Source organism: Electrophorus electricus, chromosome 14 (assembly GCF_013358815.1).
Source record: "Electrophorus electricus isolate fEleEle1 chromosome 14, fEleEle1.pri, whole genome shotgun sequence".
Lineage (NCBI taxonomy): Eukaryota > Metazoa > Chordata > Actinopteri > Gymnotiformes > Gymnotidae > Electrophorus > Electrophorus electricus.
This window is the reverse complement of record NC_049548.1, coordinates 8,837,147-8,849,737: the sequence shown is the minus strand read 5'-3', so window position 1 is coordinate 8,849,737 and position 12,591 is coordinate 8,837,147. Positions and strand designations below refer to the sequence as shown.

Genomic DNA, 12,591 nt, shown 5'->3' with positions numbered 1-12,591 from the left:
GAGTACGGTTTTATAGCTACAGACATAAAAGAATTAAAGTTTGTGGCCAGTAGGTGCCGCAGGAAACACGGAATGGTGGTTGAGTACCTGTACTGTTGGAAACGGCTGCGTTTAATGACGGGTTAAGTATAGCTCGCGGAGAATGGCGTTAGGAAGGCTACACTTCACTAGCGATCTCTAAGGGGACAATAAACAGTGATCTGTTCACAGGGAGGGCTGTGAAGTGCGTGTGAAAAGGGCAGAGAGCTTTATTCTGCTGCCTTGAGAAAATAAACGGGGATAGACTACTATTCCAATCGTATTTTAGAGCGACGATGGGCATACCTAAGACAGATAGGCACTGCTAGTTCCGTTCTACTGATAAAAGTAGAATTTGGCGTACGAGCTGGTGCATTCCGCGATAGCTCCTCTACGCACAAAAAGACGTGTTCTGCGCTTGGTGCAGATGAGTCGCAGAACACAAGACAGGTAGTTTGTCGTGTAAACCATGGTGGTTTTACAAAAAGTACTTTGTGTATCGTCCTAATGAAATTGAAATATATAACTTCACAACTAATAGTGAGCAATTCTGAGTTTATGTTGTCATGAAGGATACCGGAGAATCGAAGGACCACCAACTAACAGTAAGTAGCTAATATATAGCTTAGCTTACTAGAGTGTTTGTTTCACCAGCCTTGCGTTTCAGATGAGATAGCCTTCTTAGTCATTTCGTATTTCTCTATAAATGATCGCTATTAATTATGTAGTTTAATTATATTTAAATAACTCAGGATTACTAAATTATTACTAGGACTACGATTATTTCTATTATGTCATTGTCATATTGCAGTTTTTGACTGTTAGATGGTTCACACACCACTGACCTAGTGTTCTTATGGACATTTTTCTGTAAATCCAAATTAGGTTAGTAACCCAGAGTTCCAGTTTTGTTGTCGGAGAGATTTGTGCTTGTTTTCCAGTGATCTTTTGGCCATAAACTGAATAATTCACATGGCCCGTTTCAGTTCCCTCTCTCCTCTTCCTCTAGCAGCACCAAACTGGACCAACCATCAATCATACCAGAGCCTTTGAAATGGTAGTTATATTGCAGAGAGGTACCGTAATCCAAGTAAAGGAGGGCCCCAGCTGGGTATTTCATTAGCCTTTAAATAACAGTATTAGCCCAAAACAGACAACCCTTCAAATGTTGCTCAAAACTGGACGTTATCCTCAAACATGACTTACTCATATACAGTAAATTTGTCTTTGCAACTTTGTATTTAGATCAGAATGTCATAACACGTTGTATGACATTTTGTATTATGCTCATATCATAAACTTTGGAGACAGAAGTTGTTATGGTTCAGTATTTCACTAGGATTATTCTGATTAGGTGCTTGCTGCTTTACTTTGGTCTTAGGAAAGGGGTTATGAAGCTCTGTTTCTTCTGGATTGAAGTAGGCTCTCTGCTGAAGTCTCTGTATATGTGTGTTCTCCAGGTGGCCTTGCGAATTCGGCCTCTGAGCAATGTAGAGCTGGAGGACGGAGCCCGCATAGTGGCCCACAGAGTGGATGACCAGGTGAGAATTTGGTCTCATTATGCATATATACGCATGGGTTTATGGGAGTAATAAATGGTATCATTTGTGATCAGTTGTGATCGTGTGTATGCATTATATTAAAGTAACAACAACAAAAAGGTTTTGGGTATGTTTAACTCCTATCAACTGTTTTACTGTGTATCGTAAGTAATTGGACGGTAGTCTTTTGAGTTATTTCTTGACCAGCTGTATGTGGTTGCATTATTTGATTAATGCATGAAAGAACTAACAAAAGTTCTAGTTTACTGCAGAGGAGTCATTTGCCTCTGGAGTCTGTTACTTTTGTCTCTTAACAATACAACACCAAAAAACATCTGAAAAAAATCATTGTTAGGGGTGTCATTGTTAGGGGTGTCAAAAGCATCCACTTGGAACATTGTTAAGAATCAAGAACATACTAGAAAGCTTAGTAATGGCAGACGTCTTGGCAGATCACAGAAAACCACAGTTGATGGCCAAAGTATGCTTTCAGTGTCTGTACAATGGCTGACTGTATACAGTCACCCTCTACCTCGTTCATTACTGGTTAGTTTCTGACCACAGTGGCTAGTGGATGGTAACAGATGGGCTGGAGACTTCTTCAATGTGTACATACAATGTAGGTGTTTCTACCAAAGTGGCTGGTGAGTGTAGATGCCATCTCCCTCAAAATAAAGCTAGCATTCTACCCTTTAATCCCATTGCTATTATTTCTTTCCAAATCCACTGTGTTATAACTTATATTACAAAGCATCAAAACTTATATTACATGTACTGTTCTCAAATACATCACTCCTCCATTCAGTGCCATTAGAATGTTTGTGACTGAATTCATTGTACTTTCAAAAATGTTAACAGTATGACTCTGCATCTCCACACTTACAGGTTGATGAATATGATACAGAGCTTTTCATTTGGCCTTCCATGTCCATGTGCAAACACTCATTTGAGCATATGTTATGCTGCATTGCATTGCCATATTTGTGCTGTGGAGAAATGGGCCTGAGATTTGAATAATTTTAATACATGCCCAAAGGCTATGAGAAGTGTCTCCAGTGCATTTCCTCTTTATTTTTTGTCATGATTCTACCTGTGGCCCAATGCTGATAATTGGATGTATTAATGAAATGATGAGGCCAAACAGCTGTTCCATATCTCTGGGGTCTAAATTATAATTGGGCCATATAGGTGTAATCACTAGCAGTAGGTTAGCTATTTCCCCTTCTGTTGAGGACAATGCTGCGGCTGCTGCTGCTGACGCTACCTGTGAAAATAATTATTCATCCATAATAGGTTTTGATATATTGGTGGTCTAATGACTAGACAGTACTGTGGAGTACCACAGAGAGTGTGTGATAAATGTACTGGAAGTATGTTCATGCAAAAATTCCAGTGTTAATCAGAATATTTTACTGCAACAGTCCAGAATGTAGAGAATAGTCTGAAACAAAACCTTGATAAGAGCACCAACAGAGTTAGGTGCTGCATTTAACACACTAGATTGCAGTGAATTTCAAATCTAATTGAACTTAACTTCCTTGAAGTAGCATAAAAGTTTAATATTAATGTAATGCAGTTCAAGAAACACGTGATGTAAGAAGAAATCCTAAACTACTTAGAAATCCTTAAATGGAAATAGTATCAATCTGTTGATTAGCACAAAACTGCAACATCATTTATGTTGTAGTTTTATGCTAATATTGTCAAGCATACTTAACTGCTATTACACATAATCTATAGTCAAACACATTCTTTTCTTTAAGCAATTTGGTGTTGCATTAATAAAATTGAGTCATTTCTAATTAGAATTCTTAGTGTAGGTCCAGTAGCCAGTAGTTGGGCAGTTTGTTTACATCAGAGAGCTTAGGTTCATTAGAGCAAACAGGTTGTGCAGGTAGTGATGGGATTGTACTCATAGTGATTAGTGGTGCTCACACGTACACAAGGGCTTATGTGCTTTGTATTATGTTTGTGCAGCCAGACACATGAATGGAATGGATAAAGAGTGAGTCAACCAGTAGTCCCACTCTTTCACACCTGGAGCTTATGTGATTTTTACTGTCAGCCTCACATGTAATGTCACAGGTTATTAGATGTTCTTAATGTAATACACAGAGTTGTCTAAATAATGCATCAGAAGTAACAAAAACTACTATATGACAAATATAAATGTTTTGTAAGTGACCCATCGCACTCTCACACACAAACATATTTTGTAAAGGACACACTAACCTACAGTCATATTACCTCACCCTGAGCCTCGTCCCACACCTAACAAAAAGCAATTAGCCACATTTGCTGACTAACAAAAATAGAACCCTCATGGCCATGTGCCATATGGCTCTTGGCTGAGACAGATTAGTTTCATTTTGAGGTGGTGCCCTCTTCTCTTTCCCCCTGGAGGCAGACGGTTAAGGGACTAAGCCTCTTGAGTGTGAGCTCAGCTCTGCTCTGGGGCTTTGTAGGGCTTAGACAGCAGCCACCTGCTCACCTCCACCAATCCTCCTTACCTGATATCTGTGCTGCCACAGTGCTGCCAAAGGCTTGGCCCTCATAGATACAGCATTTGGCTTGTTTGGACTTTCCATATGCTGTGTTCTAAGTGAAACTAAACAGAACCTCATGCAACTGGTGATTCCAATTGGGACTCTATTAGAGTTTTTATGTACTTGTAAGAACATGATGCTCAAAGAACATTTGGTTCCTCAGATGAGGATAAGATGTTCATAACTGATAAGATGTTCATATCCAAGTTGCTGGGAACTGCCCATACCAGTGGAGGTCACAAGGTTACACAAGCCTTTCTTTTACTATGTAGTTTTTCTACATTATACCCTACTAATATGTTGTCAAAGGCATGTTGTAGCTTTTCATAATATTACTCACACTATATTTTTTATCTTTTAGTCTTTGGATTATGTCAGAGTAGAAAGGTATTTTACTATTAGTGACAGTCTCATATGCTCATGCTTGTGACAGTGATTTGCAGAAAAACATGCATTATCTATCTATCTATCTATCTATCTATCTATCTATCTATCTATCTATCTATCTATCTATCTATCTATCTATCTATCTATCTATCTATCTATCTATCTATCTATCTATCTATCTATCTATCTATCTATCTGTCTATCTATCTATATGTCTGTCTGTCTGTCTGTGTGTGTTTGTGTGTGTGTGTGCGTGCACATATATAGGTTACCCTTAATACTTAACGATAACTATAGTACCGGTATGGTGAACAGGCAAGGCAAGGTGCTGAGTTGCCTCATTGACATGCATCATCAATGTGTAATGTCACACAGGTAAGGCAGTTTGGTTGTTTGGTTGACGAGAGAGAGAAAGAGAGTGAACGTCTGAAATAACTGCTTGAGGCTGGAATAGTTCTATATAAATAAATGGAGACCCCCTGCTTAAAGGCCATGGCCCAACTTGCAATTGCTTGTAATATAAATATTTACATTTAGGGCATTTGGCAGACACGCTTATCCAGAGCAACTTACCAAAGTGGTTTGTCATTTACTCATAGAATGCATTCTAGCCAGTACAGCAGGATAGAGTCCAAGATACCATTGAACTAGAATGCTGTTGAAATACAGGGATCAATGTTGATGCCAAGAAATACAAACACATAATCTATATAACAGGCAACAATAAGTGCAATAAACAATACCCTACAATAAGTACTAGAGTTTTAGTCAACACAGGAGCTGAATCAGTGGTCAGTCAGTGGTCAACTATTCCACAAATGGGTCTTCAGTCTGAGTTTGAAGACTGTAGGGCACTCTGCTGTCCAGACAGCAAGCAGAAGTTCATTCCACCATCTGGGAGCCAGGACACGGAATAATCTTGCTTATCTTCCATGAGACTTGAAGAGTAGTATTTCATACTTGAGGTTCGAAGTACTTGAGGTATGGATCAGGCTTTGCCCATTGACATCATGTATGGAAGGGCTGGTCCATTTTTGGCTTTGTAGGCAAGCATCAAGGTTTTAAATCTGATGCGGGCAGCTACTGGAAGCCACTGAACGGAGCACAGCGGCAGAGTGATGCGTGAACTTCAGAAGATTGAAGACCAGTCATGCTGTTGCATTCTGAGCAAGTTGAGGAAGACCAGCAAGTAGCGAGTTGCAGTAGTCGAGCTTTGAGATAACAATAGACTGCACAAGTACAAGAAAGGGCAGAATCCTTCGTATGTTACAAAGGAGAAATCTGCAAGACTTGGTCAGATTGGAAACATGAGTTGAGAATGGAAAATGGTTGTCCAAAGTTATGCCCAGACACACAGAAGCATAGGTTTGTATGTACATATCATTGCCCTGTCCAGTTTGTGATAGTTTCGTTTAATGAAAATATAATATCCATTTGCAGTACATACACCGTGCAAAGATACTTCATCTTAATAATTTAATACTATTAAGTTTATACTTAAAATACATTTAAAAAATAGAAAGTGTCATAGCAGTTTATTACTTTTCCATTTATTTTACTATCTCCCTTATAAATAAAAAACAAATAAACCTTTGCATACAAAATATAGACCTTAATATTACATCACAATACCAGACATTTATCACTACATGACTTTAAAAATCAAGTTCAGTAACAGATTATTTCAAAAACCATGTAAAAGTTAAAAATCAAACAGTGGTAGCTCATCGGTTAAGGTACTTGACTGATAATCAGAAGGTTGCCAGTTCAAGCTCCACAGCTGCCAATTTGCCACTATTGCTCAAGTTGTATTCAGTCATAATTGTGACATAAGTCCCTTTGGATAAAAGCATTGGGTAAATGTTTTAAAGGTACACAAGGCAAGTATGGCATTCAAGGGTAATTACCAAAACATGCAGTACATTTGCATTGCTTACTTTGAATGAAACCATCCAAGTTTGGCTAAAGAACAATACTGGTCAATGATTCTAATATAAAAGTCAGTAACACATTCATTATTACACCTACATATAAAAACCGTACTTCCAGCATCTTGTGAAAACATGGCTGGGTCCAAAATGTGTTAAATTTACATGGGTGCACGATTGCTATCCTGGGTGGCGTTACTGCCCTCAACCTTCGTTACAGTAGGCCCACAAGATATCTCACCCTAACAGTTCACTGTAAAACATAATTGGAAGAACTTAGTAAAATGATTATGTTTCTATGTGGGTTAATAACACTGTATACAAAGCAAGCATGTTTAAATATACTTTGTGAACTTTAAACTTTTTGAACTTTTTTGTAAGGGAAGACTGGGTAGGCCCTGGCTATTGTGTTATTGTGTGGTACGTGTATCCTGTTGCTTTTACAGACTTAACTAAAGTCCTCAGGAGGGCTACTGCACTCTCTATGTCTCTCTTTCTCTTTGTCTCTCATGCACACACACACACACACACACACACACACACACACACACACACACACACACAGCCAAACACACAGGAGGGGAATGGTTTATAGGGAGGCCTCGTTGTCATGGTGATCGACAGACAAGGTCAGAGCCATTGTTTGTTTCCTTTTTCCTTCTCTCTTGAGGTGGCAGCAGCTTTGATGGACAGGGGAGTGAAAGACAGGCAGCTCTGAGAGGCTGAACATCAGCCACATAGTCCCTGCTCCTCATGGACGTTTAAAGCCCCTGAGTGGGCTCTGTTGTTGTTGTTATAGTCATCTCACTACCACAAAATGCTGCATTATATGTCACACATAAGTGTCAGGATTCACTCATAGTTGTCTGCTGAGCGTAAGGTCTGATCAATGGGCCCTGTGAGGAAAAGAAGTCAGTAAACTGAAAAGGTGCAGCCGAACTGTTCCATAATACAACACATTTCCTGTGTCCACCAGCACAAAATGTTCTTTCACTGACAGGTGGTTAAGAAGAATTTTGGCCCAGAAATAGGGAAGAATGAGACTCTGTGTGTGTGTGTGTGTGTGTGTGTGTGACACAGAGAGGGGATAGGCTGCTGATCTTGACCAGTAAAACAAAAGGCTGCATTCATGGCTCAGTGCAAACTTTACCTAATAATGTGGCAAATTCCCTCCTTTGTGAACAACAAAGCAGCTTTGCTGAGTCTCCCGTATTCAATTTCTGCTGTCTTTCTGCTCCTCGTGTTCCTGGGAGCAGATTCAATTTGCTGTTACCTTGAGGCAGATAATAGTCAGAGGGCCTGATTAGAAATATCCCCCTGCTGGCCAGGGCACTGCCATTACAGTGACACATCATCTCTCCACCCAGATCAAAGAAGTTCATTACCAGTATAAATATGGCCGAGAGCTTTGAAAGCCCTCTTTTCATTCCTTAATCTGTACACTGCTGTCAGGATCTCTGCTCAGTGGCTGTGCTATAACCGCCTGGTATATTTTGGGCAGAAAATCATTTCTTGTTACAAATTGGGCCAACAAGAGCTGAAAGAGGACTTTTACCAAATAGCGTACAGCGACTTTTATAGGTCTACTGTTTGAATAGGCTCAGAGCTAGAGCAAGGAATAGCACTGCAAACAAAAAAGGCCTTCAACAGGCGTGATTTAACCTCGTTCCAAACCAAGGAAATGCCCACAGTTGAACCCCGTGCATTTACAGGTTGACTCTCTGTATTGTGTTTTTATGGTTCAGCTGAACTTAGTTTCCTTGTCCTGCTCTGTAAATGTCCCTCATTCCAGAATTCCCCCTTTGTTTGTTGTTTATTATTGTCAGGGCTTTTTCCACAGCCATTTGCCTTAGCCCTTATTGTCTTACCATTATTTTGGATAGCCAGCAGGAGTAGTCTGTTTGGAGGGCAGGTAGCATCCAGGAATTCCAATGAGCTCAGTGGAACCACTCAAAGCCAAGAATTTTAAATATGGTGGCCCTTGCCCTGTTGGAGGCCTGACACTAAAAGCGTGTGTGGAAAAGGTGCCAATGACTGCACGGGGCTGGTGAGAGAGGAGCCAGGTTAATATGGTCTCATTAATAGACTGGCTGACCCTAAAAAAAACTGCAGGATAGTGCATCATGGCTCCTTAAAATGGAATACAAAACTCATTTTCATGGGTGTATTTCAGAATCTGTCACGCTCCCTCTCTCTGTCTCTGTCTCTCTCCCTCTCTCTCACTCTCTAGCTGTCTCCTTCTTTGTCTCTGTCTCCCTCTTGTAATCAGACGAGACGGGGTCTGTTGATAAGCTGTAACAAATGAAGCAGGAGGTAGGGAGTTGAAAAGGCGTCTGTTGGCATATGAGCCTTCCTCAGCACACATCTGATGGGCTTGAGCACCAAATTCTCAGGCTTTTGCTTGTTTGTTAAAGTGTTGCAACACAGCACTCCCTGTTCAGAAAGTGTCAGTTTAGGTAATGTTAGCTGTTTGATCATGGTTGCACGGCATTACCTGGTACATGGCCTGGTTGGCCGTGTTAAGGCAGTATAGCCTGGTATATGGACTGTTTTTTCTGTGCGGCTAAGAAATACCTGTTACAGAAGCCTGAGAGAGAGAGGGAGGGAGAGAGAGAGAGAAAGAGAGAGAGAGAGAGAGAGAGGAGCACAGAACGTGGAGAGATAAGAAGAGGACACACACCATGATGGCTGGCAAAACTACACATCAGAGGGTACATGGGTACGAACAAAAGGAGCAAACAAATAGGTCCCCCTGTATGAGTTATATAATTCATACAGTCATATCAGTGGCTTGGTATTCTGTTTACATTTGTAACTAGGATCAACAAATCTCTCCCACCATCTGCCATGTGCAGACTTTGAGTTTTTAAGGACAGGATTTCAAATTGCCTACTAATTTATGCTGTCCATGTTAATAATTAATTAACCAAAACTGCCTGGCTCTCTGAATTGAGTTTTTCTCTTTCAGTGGTTGATCTCCTAAGCCTAAATGAATGACAAACCATTCAATTTCAACATACAGACTAAGAGTTTGGACAATACCACTCTGTTGTAAAAAAACAAGGAAATTAAAACCTTAACTAGCATGACACTACAGCTCATCTGTCAATATCAGCTGTGTATCATCTACATATATTAACCTTAGCTGCATTTATTACAGCGTGCTCCATTAGGGGGAATTGCCATAGATGTAGTAGTGTCTGTAGCAAAGATTTTAAGATGCATTAAATTCCCTGTGCGGCTAGAGTCTCGTGTGGCTCAAGTGCACTCAGCTCTGGCACTCAGAGCTACCTGAGGGAGAAGGTATTTCAGCTGTTCTTCATCTTTCCATATGTTGGAAAGCTTTCCATGCACTGTCACTATCCTCTTTTACAACAACATTGGAATAGCACTTCAAACCTAAACTTGGCCCTTTTTGAGGTAGGTAGTAAAGACCTTCTATCCCCCCTTCAGCCGACCTGCTGTCTCTGACCTAGCTGTCACCTACACTGGGACATAATTCCTCAAAGGAGACACTTCCTCTTTCCCGCTTTATATTGTTCTCACACTTCTGGACTTGTCTGATGAGAGAGAAAGTCAAAACAAAATGAGACCTTCTAATAAGCTCCCTGCAGACTTCACAGAAAGATTAATATTGATGATGATGACTTATTAGTACTATAGAGCATGCACGTGGGCGTGAGTGTGTAGTGCTTTTCTGTACATACACCATCACAGCACTGTTGTTTTCTTAAGTCACCTGATGGAAGAGATTCTATATTCTCTGACCTGGTAAGATAAGGAATGAATAGATGTAGAAGTTATTTTGTATGCAGTCAGCCAATCAGAGAAACAAAACATATTATAGACTCATAGTTTTTGATTGAGCTACCAAAGCTATTGCAGATTAGTTTCAGACACTGATATCCAAACTAGAGGCTATAGTTATAGCTAAACTACTCAGCTACTCAGACTCTTCAAGCATTGTATTTTTAGAGTTAAACATAAGAGGAATTTTTCTTGATGAGTGTACAACTGAAACGAATTTGCCCAGATTTTCGTAATGGCGTTTATGTATACAAAACCAACATATGAGCAAGACCCTTAATCCTCAAATGCTCAAATTGCAAATTGTACTCAATCATAATTGTAAGTCGCTTTAGGAAAATAAAAGTGTAATGTAAATAATTGGGAAATGTGGGTGGGCCTAAAGTGATGGATGTATGCCATTGGACAGCCTGTGGTAAATGTAGGTGGGACTTAAGTGGTGCTGGTTATCTGACGTTGGCCAGCCTGTGAGGACACTGTCTAAAATAAGAGTCTTTCATTTAGTGTTGTCTGCAGGTTTGAAGGAACGTTAGCATTGCTTAGCAACACCAGAGGAAATCATGCATAATATGAAAACTGTAAGACATTTAAGTCCTTATATATGAGATACTTATATATGAAATATGACATCCAAATCAGTTTAAACAGTGCTAACCTTGGTCACGTTCAGGATCCTCAAGTTAATGAGTTCATGCGGAAGACCGTTGTTTCTTATACTATGTGCCACACATGCGGCAAATAAACATGATTTGCAGCCACCTGCATATTTCTTTTAGGATATACAGGGCATTTATTAATTGTGAAATGTTTAATGTATATTAAATCAACCAGTTCATCAGGGGAAACAAATCAAGCTATTGCTTCAGATATTGAAAGGAGTGTAAAACATAATGAAACTGCTTAAGTAAGTGTTATAGTAGGCTATAACACAATGTAACATATTTAAGTAGCCTATTTAAAAGTAGAAAGAAATTATTTTAATATTTTTTTAGCAAACTAACAGAGTTTTATTCAATGGATATATTGGCCAACAGTCTTGTTCTTGGAGATGATCCATTGTAATTTGTTTTTTTTTCATTAAAACACCCAGCCAAGCTCATATCAATGGAAAATTAAACTGCCCAGTTATGCCATTTTATTATTTTACGCAGAGCAGCTACCGTTCGTCACATCATACGCTAAAAAGTAAACTTCGAATTTATTACAATGTTTGCCTTCTACTTTTAATGCTCAATTTTTATATTTAAATACTGAGTAAAATTCTGATAGAGTAGGCTACCCTACTTTCACTCAAATGGATTCCTTTTATGTTTTACATTCCTGTCAGTATCTGACTATCTGAACAATTGGCTCACGACTTGTAATAGCTCGATATGCTTCACCCTCTCTGATGCTATTGTTTGATTAATGTAGTAAAACCACTCAAAATCAACAAATGTTCTATGTGTCCTGAAAGAAAGATGCAGCTGACTATGAATTTTGTTTTTGCTACTTGGCACTTGTGCAGCACATAGTTTAAGAAACAGTGGGTGTCCCTCATTAACAGGCTTGATGACTGTCCTCTAAAACTGGGGATCCTGAACTTGCCCAAGTTTACCACTGGTAGTTTGTATTTGTCCTTCGACCTCATACGTATGAACTGATGAAGATAATGTCAAACGTTTATAATTTTATCACATGACTGGGATCGGTCGAATGTAGCAATCATCCAGTTTGTGTTATTTGTTTATGGCATTTTTTAGCAGATACAGGCATGTTGATAATTGCACATACTATGAACTAGTGTTTCATATGTAATGACATAACTTTCTTGCATCTTGCATATTGTACATGATTTCTTCTTGCTAAGCAATTCTAGCTTATACCTGCACACAGCACAAATTTAAGTACTTTTATTTTAACTGGAGGACTTTGTGGAAAAATAAGTGACCTAGCAGGCTGGCCAATAGCATTTCACATCAAAAAGTTAGTTTTGAAGGCATAATGAAAATTAGGATGAATTATTGTTTCTGCTTTCTTGTGCATGAAAGAGAAAAATGAGCCATTTCTCATTTCTTTAATTTCCAATTCAGTGCATGAGTCAAAGATCAGGGGTCGTTTTTCATTTTTCTGTTTTAGGACTGGAAACGGAAAAACAAATCACGAAAGGTATATGAACCAACCAGAGACACATGATCATGTAAATATACAGTGCACAGTTCATTACTGTATGAAATGGGTGTTCACGTAGAGAATTCTATTTTGGATGATACAGATGGCACATTTAACCAGTACAAACAAAAGGGTTCTATGCTACAATGAAGGGAGGGCTAGATTATAGGTCGAGGTGCATGGTGTTAATGAAGACCACAGCTCTGGAGGAAA

General features: G+C 39.3%; 1 protein-coding gene across 2 annotated transcripts in view; it reads left to right on the top strand.

Annotated features, from left to right (window-relative positions):
* Positions 1-145: 145 nt before the first annotated feature.
* kif19 (kinesin family member 19) overlaps positions 146-12,591 on the top strand; it is a 37,277-nt gene continuing 24,831 nt past the window's right edge. For both annotated transcript variants that reach the window (XM_027002711.2, XM_035533868.1), the window contains exons 1-2: positions 146-623; positions 1,479-1,559. In XM_027002711.2, coding sequence (XP_026858512.2) covers positions 585-623; positions 1,479-1,559 — 120 coding nt within the window. In that variant the 5' untranslated portion in view covers positions 146-584. The remainder of the gene's footprint in view (positions 624-1,478; positions 1,560-12,591) is intronic.